This window comes from Cydia pomonella, chromosome 16 (assembly GCF_033807575.1).
Source record: "Cydia pomonella isolate Wapato2018A chromosome 16, ilCydPomo1, whole genome shotgun sequence".
Taxonomy (NCBI): Eukaryota; Metazoa; Arthropoda; class Insecta; order Lepidoptera; family Tortricidae; genus Cydia; species Cydia pomonella.
The window spans coordinates 10,068,746-10,086,522 of NC_084718.1; the positions used below are offsets into that span (position 1 = coordinate 10,068,746).

At 35.5% G+C, this 17,777-nt stretch overlaps 2 protein-coding genes and 1 long non-coding RNA gene across 3 annotated transcripts in view; 1 reads left to right on the forward strand and 2 right to left on the reverse strand.

Annotated features, from left to right (window-relative positions):
• The window catches only part of LOC133526145 (uncharacterized), a 146,939-nt gene that overhangs the window by 14,705 nt on the left and 114,457 nt on the right, over positions 1-17,777 (reverse strand). The window lies entirely within an intron of this gene.
• The window catches only part of LOC133526133 (cytochrome b5 reductase 4), a 137,114-nt gene that overhangs the window by 1,267 nt on the left and 118,070 nt on the right, over positions 1-17,777 (forward strand). The window lies entirely within an intron of this gene.
• LOC133526152 (fatty-acid amide hydrolase 2-B-like) lies at positions 2,919-16,003 on the reverse strand. Its single transcript, XM_061862636.1, has 7 exons — positions 15,476-16,003; positions 10,595-10,814; positions 9,304-9,436; positions 8,670-8,783; positions 7,831-7,841; positions 6,923-7,057; positions 2,919-3,883 (listed from the first exon to the last, which is right to left on the reverse strand). The coding sequence occupies exons 1-7, from the start codon at positions 15,668-15,670 to the stop codon at positions 3,114-3,116; spliced, it is 1,578 nt and encodes a 525-aa protein (XP_061718620.1). The 5' UTR covers positions 15,671-16,003; the 3' UTR covers positions 2,919-3,113.

The following is a 17,777-nucleotide window of genomic DNA, read 5'->3' on the forward strand; positions in this document are numbered from 1 at the left end:
TTGTTGAAGTGATAGTCGAATAAAATACGACAAGTTGAGTTGAAATGACAGCAGCTGAAAATAATACCAACCAGTATGATTTTTTTCGCGTTTCCCCAGCAGTGGGACACTCAAACTGGCTAGGAAAAAAAGTTTTATTTTTTTGCAATCCATTAAAATAACCTTTAATACGTGAATAAAATCTCTCCTAAAATAAAAATCCTCAAGTATCAGTTTGAACTTCCCTTAAGAAGAATTCCGAGTTGCGATTTTTCCATACAAACGCTCTCGACTGTTTCCCCTGGATTTTTAACCTAGAGCAATGTTTTTTTTTTTTCAAATAAAATTAATATCATCAATATCTGTGCCGCTATGTTTTGCTTTTTTGGATTATTTTATTTTGAAGAAACGTACAGCGCCTTGAAAATCGCAAAAATGGCTAGGAGGAGGAAACAGTCTAGAGCGAAACCTCGATTTTTGAGTTTTTTGCGTGGGAATTTTGAAAAATTGCTCAGCTAGGAATTGCTCTTAAGTACCAAATTATTAATACCACTTTAGAGTTTTGTCTCTGAAGATTTAATATCGCATTTGTCTAATCGTATAAAAATTGTGAACCTGAACTGCAGTAAAAATACACTTTTTTAATTAGGCCACATTTGGCTCGGTAACCCACCGACCCCAGACGGAACTCTTAGGTTACGTGGGTAAGCGATTGACGTAACTGGCACAATGACGGCTATCTTCGTGATGTCCTTGAATGCCCACGTTGGCTGTTGGCTATAAGCGGATGTTCTGTATCGTTACCTACAGCGACGTTGCATTGATCTATTATAGATTTAATTGACCTACTGCGAGTAATAGTTGCACTTAGCTTGATGTCCTATTGTTGTCCAGTTGGTCCAGATCCAGATGATCGACATTTGGCTTCTTTATAAGCGTAGAGTCGTTCTAATTGCGTGATGTTAACACGAGTATGTCTATCACTACTGCTCGTACTTGTTACCAGGAAAACCAAAATGAATACTACGGTTCAGCAATAAGGTGAACGGCGATAATTTAAAAAATGTTTCTCCACACCAGCACGTACGGCTCTATTCTTTTAACACTGATGAGAAAGATGCATTTTATCCACAACACAAGAGTGGCAAAGTAAAATAAATTTTTTATTCCATTTAATGGAAAGACTGGGGAAATTTACTTTTAATTGATGATTTTGAATGATGAATATTTAATAGCGTTCATTTGGATTTGATTTCTAATGATTTACAGTTAGTATTTTCCTCGCGCTGGTGCGGTGAAAATTTTTGTTTCACTCGGCAGCAAATTTGCTTAACCCCCGCAACGGTCAAGATTCTAATTTTCGAACCACTTGCTACGCTCGTCGAAACGCTTTTGCAATCTTTTGCTCGCTAGGGTATCCATATTAGCACGGGGATTTAAAAAAACAACTTTGCCCTCTTGTAAAACAAATAGCTGTTATTTTATTATATGTACGGTTACGTCTGAAAATATCGATACGAAAAATGTTCCAAAAATATATATACACAACTTTATTGCCCATATATTAAGGTTGTGCATGCATATTTTTGGAACATTTTTCGTATCGATATTTTAGTAATGTAAAATTAGTAAGTTAGCAGTAGGCGGCTCTGCTTAGTATTTGTCAATCATTAATAGTTATTTGTACAACAAGAGAGCAAAGTTTGATATTTCTTCGAGTGCTTGTTTTGAGTCCCGTGCAAGCGAAAGATTCTATAGTAGATTCACGAGCGTAGCGAGTGAATCTAATTTAGAATCTTGATCGTGGTAAGGGACTCAAAAGCGCACGAGATGTAAATAACTTTGATCTCGTGTAGTACACAAAATTTTTCACGTCAGTCAGCCATCAAAAAATACAACCTGAAAAAATTTAATCCGTCTTCATCACTATTTCACTCATGTTTTCTGAAGGTATTCTAACAATTAACTTTAATTACCGCAATAAAACAAAACGAAAGAAATTACAATAAAATGATACGAAAATAATGAATTAACGAACATCAATTGACAGTTAAATCGTGAACTTTTTTTTGTTAAAAAAAACTTTGTAAGTTACGGTCCGAATTGCGGATACTACTATTTGTCAACTATAGTAGAGATCGTTAAAAGTCGTTAAGTAGAATTATTTACTGCGTAACAATTGTTTAAATTTGTATAAGTATATTGTTTTGATTGTATAATAAAATACGTAAAATATGGTATTTTTATTAAATTTTAAACTTTTATTTCATTAATTAATTATTACGAATGAAGACTCGTAGGGTGTTTTGGAACGATGCGGTCTGACTTATTTCGGGGGTCTATTATAAACAGTCAATATGTCGTTGAATTACGTATGCACTTTTTTGTCTCTTTCTTTTTGCTAATGACGTGAAAGGGACAAAGACAATATAATCCGAATACTTCGAACTTGTATTAGGCCCCGCACGTTGAAATGATATTCGAATATGAAGGTCACTTGAATGTTATTTTGTCTCACTCAGTGAGCAAAATGCGATTTTGCTCACTGTTTTTAAGCAGCAAATTACCCTTGTTCCAGCTGCTGACGTGAAAAATATATTATTTAATACTATAATGCTTTAATGCGATAAACTCTTTTGACATTATTCATAAACAGGCTACAAGCTTTTATTCGTTCGTCATAATGTGTAATTTTGACTTATCTATTAGTAACAATGGGATTAAGCATAAATTACCTGATTGAGGCTTATAAAATTTAATGGACTTATCTAATAAATAACATTGTTGCATAACATATTGACACATAAAAATTGCATCATGTTTGGATCGGTTACACGAATTATGTATATATTGAGACTAGGTTTTGGTATTTGGATACCATGGATACGGAACGTATCAACAAACTATCATTTGCAGTAAGTAAATAAGTAGGTATTGAAAAAGGTTAAAAAAATCTTTATTAGCACTTTACAAAAATACAATATATATAAAGTATAGTTATATCTATTTGTGATAACTGATAACACATTGTAGAACATTTCTCGATATAAAGCGAGGCACAGCCTATTATTTAATCAGTGTATATTGGTAAATACATCTCATATGTTCCAATATAATATTTAAATAAGTTCCATCTATTTAGGTTCTACCCAGCCTCCAAAAGCTTTCTCAAGTTCTTCGGCAACAGCTAAACACAACCGATCATTGTTGTGATTTGCTACTACCTGTATACCTATTGGAAGGCCTTCGCTGCTCAAACCCAAAGGCACTGTCGTCGCTGGTAAACCGAGGCAGTTAATAATGGCGGTATAACAGAAGTTCAGAGGTTTGAACACTGGCTCGTTATGGTAGGGCGCTGGCGTTGGATGCGTAGGATATAAAAACACACCATCATCACCAAGCATCTCTACAAAAATCTTCTCTAAACTATCACGTAACTTTAGATAGTGGTTGTACCTAGGACTGCCTACTGGTGTGCCAGAGCGGTCCAATAAAGCGGTAAACAGCCCTATCAAAGTATTTCCCGAACACCCAATGAGATTCTTAAAGATTTCTGTAACAATCGCCATCGTGCCTTGCTTAGCCATTATCAGACTCTCAAAAGGTTCTTCATTTTTCATCGTTGTCATCCAAATGGGCATTGATTTCTGGAGAAGTTTGATCTGCTTCTCTTCTGCTACTATTTTGTGGTTGAGGTTTAGAAATTCCACAACTTTCTTCAAGGCTGCCGTGATATCTGGATCTACGGAATCTATCATTGGAGCTTCGTTACTTAACTGATAGTAAACCTTCAGTTTTCCTACGTCGACGGGTTTATCTAAAGCAAGTTTGTTTGCGTTATCGCCCGCTATAATCTTCAGGAGGGGTTTGAGATCGACCGCATACCGCGTCATGGGACCGAGACCTGTAAATTATAACGGATTCATTAGAATTTACTGTGATTTATCATTTGAATATTAGAATAATATTGACGTATATAAAACGTAAGAATCCATCCCTAGTTGTCTCCTTAGATTTTAGGACAACAAAAATAAGTTTAGGGCTCAAATTTCATTTACCATTTTTGTTTAGGCCTCATAAAGTTCATAAGCCACTTGACATATTTTTCACATGAATGTTTTGAGAAGGACCGACCCACCAACTGCATAGATACTATAACTAGTTAGTGAACAAACACAAACACACGCAAAACACAAAAAAAAAAAACATAGTGAAGAAAGGAGTGAAAATGTAGTCCTTAAAATCTCGAGCTCGAGCGTATTAGCTTCAAATTAAAAAGTTCGTGTTGTTGCTTACGAGCGCAGAAACCTCGAGTCTTTAGGCCTCAAGCTTTAAATTTGAAAACTTTTTATATTGATTACTTTTCATATATTATTGTACATGCAACCTGCATTAAATCATGTCATATCATATATTTTCAAAATGTGTTTTTTTAAATGTACGTAAACGTTTAAATTTAAGGTTTATAAGTTTTTACACGATAAGTAATACTTAAATGCCTAAAGCGCTCATTGTTTGAGCTCTTAACGCTTGGCTCATGCCTTTAAAGTTCGAGAGACTTGAGCTATAGGCCCGAGTTCTAAAGCTTGAGCTCTCTATAAAGCCCGAGTCTTAAAGACTTATTCTTAAGAGCGCATAAAAAGCTCGAGTCGTTAAGGTTCTGAACCGTTTTTGAGCTTAAGCCTTCAACGCTAGAGTCTTCAAAGCTTGAATCTTCAAGGTTTGCGAGTCTATAAGATTCGAAAGACTTCTAACAACGCTACAACGTTTGCGTACAGTACCTACAAGTATTACTCTACCTACACCGAATAAACATTTAATGCGTTGTATCATTAAATGTTTAAATGTCTGGCTAGCATTAAGCGCCGGGGGCTTGTCCATGTGGATGTGGAAAGTACGTTATCTATTCGTTTATTTACGTGGCTTCTAGAGTCAGGGAATGAATTGGGAGTTTTACCTATTAGGACCAGGGACGTGCAAATACATTTATTTTTTATTGGGACTAATCTTGAAATCGTGTATACGAAATAAAAACTGAATCTACAGAAACTTCATATTTCGGGGAATGCTACTTTGTTTGCAGATTAGCAACAGTTATTACCTTTAGTCTCTGATATATGTGTGTAGGTAGTTACATTATAATTGTAAGGATAAAGTGGGAAAGTGTCAGATTTCTCCGAAAATATGACGTTTATTATGGCACTCTTTTTCACGACAAAGTTGGGGTAGGTATTTGGTTTCAAGGTTTTCGGAGGTTTTATCACACCAAACATAATTTATAGATTAAATTATCTCTTAAATTACATTAATGAATAAACATAACATTTTATCGATTTGATCTCCATCCGTCGAATAGAAATACGAAAATATTAGCTTTTTACATTTTTTTAAATTGGCTGTTTGTCGATTTCGTTCGCGCCTTTGTCTTGCGCGCGCATTGGAATCGTAAAAAAAAATAACGCGCCATTTTCCGTATTTGTCATAAAATTGGAATAGTCTAGTTTACACACCGTGTTTTTATTGAATTCCGTTAACTTCGGGGTATCGGTAAGAACGATAAGGGAAACTAAATGGCATAGTTAATTAAAAAAAAAAAAACCTTTTTCTATAAAAAGTAATTAAATGTTGCATATAGCGTTGTTGTAACACGGGCATTACATTTATCGCATGCACTGCCAGGGGGCGTGGCCTAGGAACAAACTTGTATGACGGTGAACGCATATATGCGTCGGTGGCAGTGAATGCGTTAACTCAATCAAACAATTGAAAACTGTGACATATCAATGTCATTTCGAACATCAATCGTCCGAGATAGTATTTACGTTTAGTAGCAAATTTATTATCTTATACTAAACACTAATCAGTAATCAATATGTAAACAGGCCCTAAGGCAAGTGTACACGCTCGTAAGGGCCTTATAAGATAAAAATTAAATATTGATTATCTCCGAAATAGAGTTAATTAGAATACCGGTGTCTTTGAGAAAGTTGCTTAATTTAAGCTCAGGAATGCACCCTTGAAATTAACAGAAATAAAAAAAAACATGGTGTATATTGATGAAAATGTCATTTTCAAGCATTGAAAATTAAGAACACATAAAATTGACGCTGCCAGTAAAACTAATAAGAGGCAAGAGCCGAGAACGTCGAACGATAGCCTTTTGCCATCAAAATCTGGTGAAAAATAATTGGCGGCATATCATATGAAACTTTTATTCAATGGAAAATCAGCAAAAACGCCCAGTCTTTCTTAGAAAACGAGTTGGTAGCTTACTTAAATGAACTGGCGAATAAGTGCCTACAAGCTCAGCACGCTTTGGTGCAATTATTCGATGTTAAAACTGTAAGCCACCATTTTGAAAAAAAATTGTACTTTTGACAAAAAAAAAAAAAATTATAAGTTTTGTTTTTCCTCGCAAGTATGTTGAAAAACGTCGTATGAAACGCGTGTGCATTAGTCATCATTACCCACATCGGCTTTCTTATTGCGCGCACGCTTGCAGCTCGCGCGCATAATGTCGCCTCGTGTGTAATGACCAACTTAGCACACTTGTATCATAGTGTTCTATTATTGGTATGTATATGGGTTATTGAAATAATGCGGGCCGACTCGTGGCGACATTGAAAACAGAAACAATAAATAGGTACCGGCGATAAGTTTTATATGATTATGTACGCATTACTGTATCGAGGATAATGTTTTACAACCTGTGAGGATAACCTTAACTACCTATATGTTATGATTACATCGGCCGCTTTTGGTTTAATATTTCTTATACGCTTAAACAAAGTTTCATAGAACATCAGGTACATTAATAACTGCAGAAAAACATTTCAGTTTAAGATAGTAACTAACTGTTAAACTATCTTGTGTGAAAACTACAATTTGCTAAGTATGACTCGGTTGAAATAGTTTGGCATACGTTTTTTTGTCAGGTACTTACCCAGGTATGAATTCAGCAGATCAGTCTTAGGTAGTGGATATTGTCCAGCATTGGACACTATATTTCGGGATGGTTTGTGTCCAAATATTCCGTTAAAGAACGCTGGCATACGGATGGAGCCTCCAATATCGGACCCTGGAAATATAATTTAAGATAACTATTTAATAAAGTAAAACAAAACGAAAAGAAACGTACATATAAGAACTTTCAATTTACTTAATACACATCAAAATCCTTAGAGACGTGCAGGAATGTAATAAATATTTCTAAACAGATCTAAGTGGTTTACCATGTTGTGAGGTTTGAAGTCGGTTAATATATGTATGTGTATAAATTGTATATTGAGTAACATGCTCTGTGCTCTTCAACTTGAGAGTAAGTATTATATAATTGAAGGAAGTTTCCTCGTAACCCCATCGCTGTGTTCTGTTTGAAATAGCACATGCTCATTTCTATATTTCAAATTTGGTAGATGTAAAATTGACATGAAAACTTAACACAACACAACAATTAGTAATATTTCTTGTCTGTTACGGCAGTTTATTGAAACAAAAGAATATTTACTTTACATTAACATCTAAAGCATTAAGTTGCATAATTCCCATACTACGAGTATGTCAGATCCCTCCTCGGTTTTGTGCTAATCGCATCCATTGCTTTCCCGCAGGTAACGTTAGATATCATCTCACCATCTGGTCGGTGGTCTCCACGCTGATCTCTTTGACCACGAGCCTAGTAACCTCGCTTGCCCAATGTCCATCTCCCATTTACATCCAACGACTTTCAAGTTACCCCTTTGAACTTTTTGTATGATCATCGTGAGAGTATTTAGCCAAGGATCATTGTTATTTCTAAGACTTATTTTTAAATCTGTAACATCCGGCAAATAGTATTTCTAAATATAGCACTTAATTTAAAACTTTTTGCATTGACTATTCTAAATGGCTAACGGGGTTGAAATATTACCCACATATATTAACTTAACTTAAATAAAACAAAGGGTATTCGAAATGGAAACCACAACACTCAACGTACATGTGAAGTTCGCACCAGAATATAGCCCGATTATTTCCTGTACCTCGTATTTCATTCTATCGTTCAATTGTAAAACCGACCTTCTTCTGTACGGTCGAAAGTTTACGATACATAAAACGCCAGATGAATATGCAGGTTTGTCAAAGTAATAAGTCGATGTTTCATCGAAAATGGGGACGACCACTTTCATTTGTTTGATCGCTTAAATTGCGGAATGGTTTCACGTTTTTTTTAAAATACATAATTATATGCAGTGAAATAAAGGCGAAAATACGCTGATATTGAATGCAATCCGACAGCGGTTTCTGTACGATACTGCTAAAAGTCTATTATCAATTTATCAGCTTATACACGTCCCATTGCTGGGCATAGGCCTCGTCTCATCAAAAAAAGGAGAGTACCTAATACAGCATTTGTTTAAAATAAAACTCATATTAAGTACTAGAAAGAAAACTCAAGTGGGGTACGAAACGCTAAGCTCAATAGCCTGTATGAAGTATGTATGGAATAGGAAGTATACTCGTACTAACGAGTAGACCACTTCACGTCAGAGATCTTGTTAACATCGATTACCGAGCGTGTTCCCTAGCGGACCAGTGTAAGTAAGTCCTCGTTATCCGTAACAACTAGATAGATAAAATAAACTGACAGCAAATTATAAATTATGTTTTGCCAATCAGGATTATTTATATAAAACAATTTCTGAGAAGGCATGGAGCCAGCAGCTCCCTGCAGACACCCCTCGCCCCCCGATGAGCCGCCAACTATCCTTGTGGTGTTGTATGGGTTGTTCGTTCTGCCGTGTACGTGGTTGTGAGTTTCCCACCTAAAACGTACACAGAAGCTCATATAATCCATAGTTCAAGCAGTTTCAAATTAGAATGATGATTATTCCAAATGAATATTATGGACATAGAAACCGCGTTCGATCCAGCGATAATTTCGCCCCTGTTGACTGCCTGAAACACAGACGCTATTTATAAAAGTAATCATTGTGGCACTTGTCGCGATGAGTCTGGATTCATAAAATAAATGCTATGATAATAATATGGACCCTAAAATACACTGGAATTTACGGTGTCATGATACTGTACTGATAGTTGTACCGTCTTCGACTCATTTAATGCACGTATAATGAATATAACTTGAAGAACTAGTACGAATTACAACATAAGTACGAGTATATGATAATTTTACTTCACTACTCTGGATTTCAAAACAGTAATAAAATTATTTTATTTATAATGCCTTTTAGTTGCTCTAATCCAATGACGGCTGTTGAAATTAAATCTTGAGACTTGAACAAAGTCGGGTCGAGTGGAGGTTTTTAAGTTAGCGCTGCTTACCACATGCAAATTTCTGGCACGTTGGTGAGGCCCATGATAATGGCTCCCTTGCTTCGTAGCAACCTTACACTCTCGGCGTCTTCTTTGGCGATCACGTCTTTTCGAAGCACGACCCCAGATGTGTGATGTAGGCCTGTGGAAGCATAATGCAACAACGTGTTAATCCGATGTCATGTAAAATCTTCAGGGCTAATTACTTTATTCGCTTTAACTACGATCTTATTTCTAACATAGTTTTATTGTAGCAATAGTTAGGCTAGGAAACATTGAACACTTGTGATGAGTTGACGATTCTATCTTCTATGTAAAAGTTCTAAACATAACTTAAGTAACCATATAAAACTTCATGATGAACGGCATGTCATTCTACTGCGGTTCAATTCTCGATGCATTCGAGGAGTATTTAAATTTTGAGTTTCAAAAGATGCTAGGATGTTACTGTTTTGGCTGACTTTTTCAAAGTTTGCATAAGCTGTGTTATCTGCCGAACAGTCTCATGAGAACCGTGGTAGTTCCTATGTATGTTATGTTGTTTCATGGAAGTGATCGATTCTAGAGCCTACAAACAGAAGTACTAGTAGATACTTGTTTGTCCAATTAACATATGACGACCATTACGTATTAAGTACAAACATTTCATCAAGGACGTAAAAGGGTGCGCCTTAAATATAATTGGCGGCGTGGGTCTGTCCATTATCCTAAATAATGGCATGGCAAAGTATAAATAATAGCAAATTATGATTAACATTCGTGAACGAACATTTCTAGCATTAAGATTTAATACATTGCATACACTCGGTACTAGAGTCTGTGCGGAAAGAGCGGAAGAGTCGTAGAATGTATTGGATGCTATACATTTCACGACTTTTCTCGATATTTAATTCATGAATCCAAGAATTCTTAGAGTATTCAGCTGGACGTTTAAAATACGCTACAATAATAACCAATAAAGCAGTATAATATTAAAATTTTACATATGTTTTATAAAATTATATCGTATGTACTTTGTTACACTTGCTACATATCCTAAAACATTCCAAAAGAAAAGATAATAATATTAATAGTGTATGACATAACATGATATAGCTTCGATCTCGTTTCAATACGAGTACCTACAATTACTGCATGCCCTACATATCATTACGCCATTTATCTCGCGTAACACGTAATTTAACCCTTTATAAGGTATAAGGGTGTCGGAAATTATGCAAAATTTAACCCTATCACTTTGAAACATAGTTCAAAATACTTTTAGCTTCATAAAATAAAACAGTTAAAATGCAACCATTACCTTTAACCGCGATGCAGTCTTTCGTAGTGAAAGGTACGCCTAAGAAAGGCTTCTCGTTTTCCAACTGTTCGGTCGTCATGGTCCCACTGCTTATGAGTTCATCAGCCTCTTTAGCCTCTTTCCTCGCCAACTCGAACCGGTCTTCCACGAAGCAGTTGAGTACGGAGTTGACATCCTTGATGCGTCTGATGCACGTCTCGAGTACCTCTACACTCGTAACCTGAAAAACAGGCATCATAAAATGGAAATATGTTTTAGAAGCGATTCATAGGGCTATAAAACTGGTGATGAAATTTTAATTGCCGCATATTGTTTTTGTTTGAATGATTTGAGATATTTCATACTGGTTTGATTACAGGCAGCACGGTAGTTCGTAGCTTTCATATAGTTATAAGGGTCAATGGGTTATTCCACTTACTCCTACTAGTTACCACCAAATTATTTCCATTATTTCCCAACAAGTTGTTACCAGTGGTAACAACTGGGATTTTTTTTTCATCTGTACCCACTGGTAACATCTGGGAATAAAAATTTCAACTAGTTACCACCAAAGTGGGTTGGGATTACTGTTTTTTTTTTCTCAGTTGTTACCTCCAAAATATTAGTAAATAGTGAGTTATTTCATCCATCGACAGCCAATTTAGTTAAATGCTCTTAAATGAAAAAAAAAACGTATTTTAATACGTTTATTAGTATGAAATAATTCTACACAAGCCAGTTTAACAATGTAACCACGACCAGCAAAACAATTAAGAGCTATATTTACACACACATTTGTATAGATTAGTGGGAATATTATCTTGGTATTTTAGTCATATTCAACATAAAAATATTTTAGTGGTAACAACTGGGAATAAAAAAATCGACTAGCTAAGTGAGTTGGTGGTAACTACTGCCTCTGATTAGTGGAAATAACCCGGGGCAATTCGTAACTGTCAAATAGGTCATCTTAGAAAATGTACAAGGCTTACCTTTAACTTATAAGTATAGTTAATAAGGGAAAAAGGAGGTTTTAAAAATTAAATCATGTAAACACTTTTTTATGGTTCCATACTGGACAGTTACCACATCTCATAGAATAAGTTTAGTTTTATTCATGTACATAATTTAGTTCATAACTTCATACGAAAGTCCGACTCGTAGGTAGTTAACATTTATATGACTACAATTTTTTTACAGAGTTCCGATTATAACCATTATTTTTGGCAATAGTTCCAAAATGGAAATATCCTAAGTATCACATTTTCTGTTCGTCAAAAGATACATTATATATTATACTATATTAGGTTTGGCCTATTTTCATTAGTAAACGTAAACCATGTTGAAACCTACAGGACAAAGTGGATAATTATGTATTTGTACCCCAAGGGTCGTGTAATCACGTCGTACATCATTTATCCGAATTTAGCGTAATGTAATGTAGCATGTAGCTACCTATTTCGATGGCTTGTCATGATTAAGAAGTCTATGAATTAGTTTTAATATTAAGGAAAACTTCATGACAGGGATTTGTGTTTGATTTCATGGGACTTCCGTTCCTGGCGAATACCGGAAACCGTACCGTAATACAAGTGGCCCTGTGTTCTGTGAGCCTTGAACCCGCGAGCATAGCTTTAAACTGAATAAATGTAGGACTCCGCCGTTTTGAAGAAAATTCAAAAACTGAATCGACAAAAAACATATATTTTATCATCGAACGTGCTAACAAAATTTCACGAGAATCGGTTGAGAATTACAACCTGTAGAGGAAATCATTCGGAATTCGGACATACGAAAGCATTTTCACCCAAGCTGAAAGAGAGACCTTCGCTGACGTTCGGTCAATTATAGGCTTGACAATAACTATTCAACATATCCTACCAACCTAAGATGATATAGGTTGATAGAGAGATAGAGATATGTTGAATAGTTATTGTAGTAATTTATCGCTTTATAATTATCATTATAAAAGCAAATAAAACTGACATTTTAATTGATTTCGAATCTTCGAATTTTTCTATTGAAGAAATATATTTTATTATGTATGTGTTGCCTGCTTATTCAACTTTTAAAGTGCGGCTAGCCATTATAAACCATCGTATACAACTAAATTTTGCCTTTGGAAGATTATTTGGAAGTTAAAAGCAATATTTAAGTTGGGACCCTTTGGCATTCTGAAAACAATAAAAGCTTAAATAAATGTAGTCCTCTATGTTATAATATTACGGAAACTAATTTTTGTAGGGGTTACCGTCCAATTGTTAAAAATGCACCAATTTATAAAATAAAAAAAATATCTTTTTTAACCAGCCGTTATTTAAACAATCGTTTGACTTGGTTCATTCCCAAACAAATTTACAATTTTAAATTAGGACGTTAAAAAGTCTAGATTCCAACCGAAGAACAAATCAATGGATTCCCCAAATCCCCATACAAACTTCCGCCTCCCTTTTCACACCCTTAAGCGATGATTTTCGATATAAAAACTACTAGGTACATTCCCGGGGCTCAAACTATGTCTGAACCAAAATTTGAAAAAAAAAAGTTTATTTTTCATATTTTACATATTTTTACTTCGAAATGGTGGCAATATAAATAAATGAATATTATAGGGCCATTCTTACACAAATTGACTGAGGCTTGTGTTGTGGGTACTCAGACAATGATATACACAATATACAAATACTTAAATACATAAAAAACATCCATGACTCAGGAACTGAATCTGTGCTCATCACACAAATAATGCCCTTACCAGGATTCGAAGGCCCATCGGCTTCATAGGCAGGATCACTAATCACTAGGCCAGATCGGCCGACCATATACCATAAATGAATTCGCATCCACGATTTATACGAAAACGATACCAAACAACTTGGACTAGGAGCCCCCCCCCCCCCCCCCATGCACAAAATTTTACATCAAAAATCTTGGTAGCTCGACTTCTTAAATCCATCCTTCTGTTTTAAGGACAAATCCTCAATGTTTGGTTTACGAAACGCCGTATTTTATGACCCACAACCAGCGATCCTACAACGGTCGTTACAATACTTTCTCGTTGTTGCGATTTTATCGTCTGCTATAACTCGTAACAAGTATGTAAGTGCGAGAGTGACACATGGACAGTCAAATCGTAGCAAACGATTGACAGTTTCGAGCCCGTTATGAGCAAATGTTCGTCTTTTCCTGTTTGATGAATGTTTGTTCCCTGTAGCATGAACGCAGCGACGATTTTTAACGAGTCCAGCAACTGACATTTTTCGTAACTTAATTTGGCCTCATGCGTAATATGCAGTGCGCAAAATTAGACCTCCAATTAATTATATTCAAAATAGTATACGAGTATAAAATGCAACAAATGTTGTATTCAACCAACCAACATTCTAAAAGTACAAGGAAACAATATTGTATATTTGGTGTTATATGGTATAAGTATTATTATTACACATTACAAACAGCGAGGAATGAGACAGCATAAACATTGGTTAGTAACATTTTTTTGCCTCTCTCAAGTCACTTAACTAGTCATCACACATGTTGGGATGACTACAAAAACAATTCAGCAGAGACTGGTTGACAATCGAGGGTCAAGTTTATTGACAGTTATGTTAGTTACATTTACATTGGAGGCCTTTATGTTGAATGTTTGCTGTATTGACATAAAGGCAGGTGTTAAATTAAGAAAAAACAATTTGCATAATTACATTAACATATACGTATCTAAGGACAGGCCTTACGGGCACTAAGTATGGTGCTAGTTCAGCGTTTCGTACTGGCCCCATTGTTATTGCCCGTAAGGTCCGTCTTTAGATATATATCAATGCATATTCACCATCCATGCCATACAATAGTATATTTAGCGGCTAACGTTTTTAATCAAATAAATAAAGGAGGATGTTATGTAATATGATGATCGGCGTTGTCAACAAAACTGGACATATGAACTGAAAACATATAACATTCCATATTGCTCCCATCGCACTTGTTAGCAATAACTTTAATTAAGGCGTACGTTATGTTGAACCGTTGTTATTCTTCAATGTTGTTTGTTGTAGATACCAACTCCGTCTGTCTGTTTGCGATAAACTTGAAAAATATTACTAGGTAGGTAAGTTCCTACAACTATACCGATACTAGGTGGCGTGTCGATTTATTTTCGGAAGTGGTAAACATAAAACGTATTTTTATTGTACATAAAACAAAATGTGGGAATATTAGCGATTTTTCTTTGATTTCTATTCAGGTAGATAGGTATCAGGAAATAGTCATACCATCGCGTGCCGGCGGCACTTACTAGTTACATTTTTGAGTTCACAGAGTCTTTAATTATTTATCAAGCTATTACCAGCGGCTTTGACATGGTTACATGTTTCTTTTAACTACAAGGTCATATCAATCCCATTTTACGTGACTTGGAACGAATGCAAACACGACGATTGTTGCGTTTAATGAAATTGCATACAAATAAACAAACTGAACGTGAGAAATATAAGTATATACGCAGACATTTTTCATCAATTTAGTCATAGTCATAACACAACAACAGCAGAGCTATTCTTTACAATAAACATTGATACTCTTTTTTGTACATTGCTCTTTTACTCGTAAAGCTGCAGGCAATCTAATCATTGGGTAAGATAACAAACTTCCATAAGTAAGTCTCAGTTAAATTTTCAATTATATTATTCACACCGATAAAAAAGGCGATAACATTATCCCTGAAAACAGAGCACTATCAAGGATATTAATCATAATTACTACTTTCTCACAATGACCATTAAAAAATAAATATAGTAGGCACAATACCTATGGAACTTTGTTTAAGTACATTGTTATTGTGACAAGGTTCAAAGTCGTCTATTATTAAATGTTTTCAAGAAGAATAAGAATATAATAACAAACCTCTTTATTTCTAATCCTTCTCGCGACTTCGATCGCCGGTTGTTTCAGGATCTCATCGGTTATCGGAGGTAGCTTCTCCCCTTTCTTCCCATAGTAAAGAGTACAAAATACCCTCGCTATACAAGCCACGAAGTACCTCACTGCGTGGAAAACTCTCAGCTTCAAACTGAGCGGTTTAATTTCCGTCGTATCCATGTTTATTTTAAACACACGCGCATTGACACAATCGAAAACGTTTTATTTACACTTATGGAACACTGTTATGAAGTATGCCGGCCGCTCGCGGAGGACAGTGCGCCGAGGACTGTCGATTCATTCAGTTGAGTTTGCCTACACGTCTCGAGGCTTACGTCATGGTTTGTGTGGTGTGCCGTCTCTCTCTGCGGACAGGCTTGACGCCGCGCGGTTGCCAGACGGGGCCGAGTCCTACCGTCGAGTGCACTGACGCGTTTCTACACCATATAGCTTTTGTCCGACGAATAGAACTGTTTTGATAGTGACAAATCTAACCTTTAACAACGTGACATTACGAGTCAAGGCACGCGTCGCCGTCGTTGTGAATGACACGATCTCATACATATAGTAATATATAGGTCTATGCACGGTCTATAGTGCGCTCAAGCCTTGAGGAAGGACACACTGTTTAATTTAAATCCATTGTCTGTCTGGATCTGAGAGGATACGTGACTGAGAATTAAATTGAATATAATACAGAAGCAATATTATAACTATTAAAAGTACCTATATTATTAAGGCATAAATAAATTACCTAAAACGTTTATCTGTTCCAACAACAAACCAAATAAACGTGACACATATTTACTTGTATTATGACAACCACGTTATCAGTATTTTTTACGCGTTAAAAACTTTTGAGTTGTGTTGAGCGGTAATATTATATTATAAAGTATTATTTAAAAATGTAACTACAATTTCGTTGTACCACTACACTAATAACGGTACAAACATAACCAAACAATGATAAATAAATAATGTGACAAAAACATTGTCAATTTAAGTCACTTAGTAGCAGCATGGCTTCCTCGTTTCTATAGGCGTTGAACACAAAGGAGGATGCATTGTGCGTAAAATTCTCTCAAGTGGAAAATGTGTCGCTCACTTTGCGAGCTACATAGTGTGATAAGAGAGAAAGACATTTTAATTTTGTCAGACATGCGCGGAAATATTATCATTATGTTCGTGATAATCGGATGCGAAGCAAACACTGCAGATTTACAAACAGATCTAGGTCTAGGCCAGCAAAATGTTGTACATGTTGTTGTTGATTTTGGATTTCATACAATGAAATTAAAAATACAGCGTCCTACGCCTAATTATGTAGAAAATAAGGTAAAAGGAGGTTTGTCACTGCACCCACCTTGACACATTTCAGATTTGTTGGTTGACTGGTAAAATACCATATTAAATACAGTCGAATACCCTATTATATTATAATAGGGTATTCGACTGTATTTAATAGTTATTTGGTTTACAAGGGGGCAAAGTTGTTGTTTAACCGCTCGTGTTAATATTGATACCCGAGCAAGATTCCAAAATTGAACCACGAGCGTAGCGAGTGGTTCGATAAGTGGAATCTTTCCATAGTTATTAAAAATTAAAATAAAAAATAATACTTTCAATGTGTCAGGGTAAGCGTTGTTCATAATTATTCCACAAATCGTTAGCTTAAGTGGTTCTCGAGATATTTAGCGTTGTGACTGACGGACGGACGGACAGAGTCGCACCATAAGGGTTCCTTTGGTACCTTTTTGGTACGGAACCCTAAAAAGAAACAATTTTCTAACCTCCTCCAGGTTCCATGAGGTATACTCAAATTATAGGAACATGTCATTGATTTTGATTTTACCTAGATACTAAGTAAAGTATATGCATTGCGTCTGCAGATGCCTTCGCCCAAATCCAGTGGTTAGATGAATAAAAAAGCTTATGGGAAAATGATTATGTATCCATAACTAGCACATAGACACAGTTATTTAGTGCTCATTTTCCTTATTTGCCGATACATCAGAAATGCTTATAAACTGCTAAATTTCGACTAAATTGGTAAAATACCACTATAAAGTTCTGTTCCCAATTCAGTAACCAAGTTACAGCGGGCAGGCAAATTATTATTACAGTCGTTGAACATTAATGGCCTCGTTCTATGCGATTAATTTTGTGCGCTATCAGACTGGGCTGTTCCTATACAGCAATAAGTTATAATTCTATATTTTATGATAGATAACAGAGATTAATATTGAGCGAAGTGGACCTGACAAATAATCAGGAAGTACATTTTGAC

Excerpts from the sequence above, each read along its gene's own strand:
- LOC133526152 (XM_061862636.1), bottom strand. The coding sequence starts at position 15,670 with ATGGATACGACGGAAATTAAACCGCTCAGTTTGAAGCTGAGAGTTTTC. Across the intron at positions 8,784-9,303 it reads GTGCCAGAAATTTGCATGTG|GTGGGAAACTCACAACCACG; the intron begins GTAAGCAGCGCT and ends TGTACGTTTTAG. Across the intron at positions 3,884-6,922 it reads TCTGCTGAATTCATACCTGG|GTCTCGGTCCCATGACGCGG; the intron begins GTAAGTACCTGA and ends TATAATTTACAG.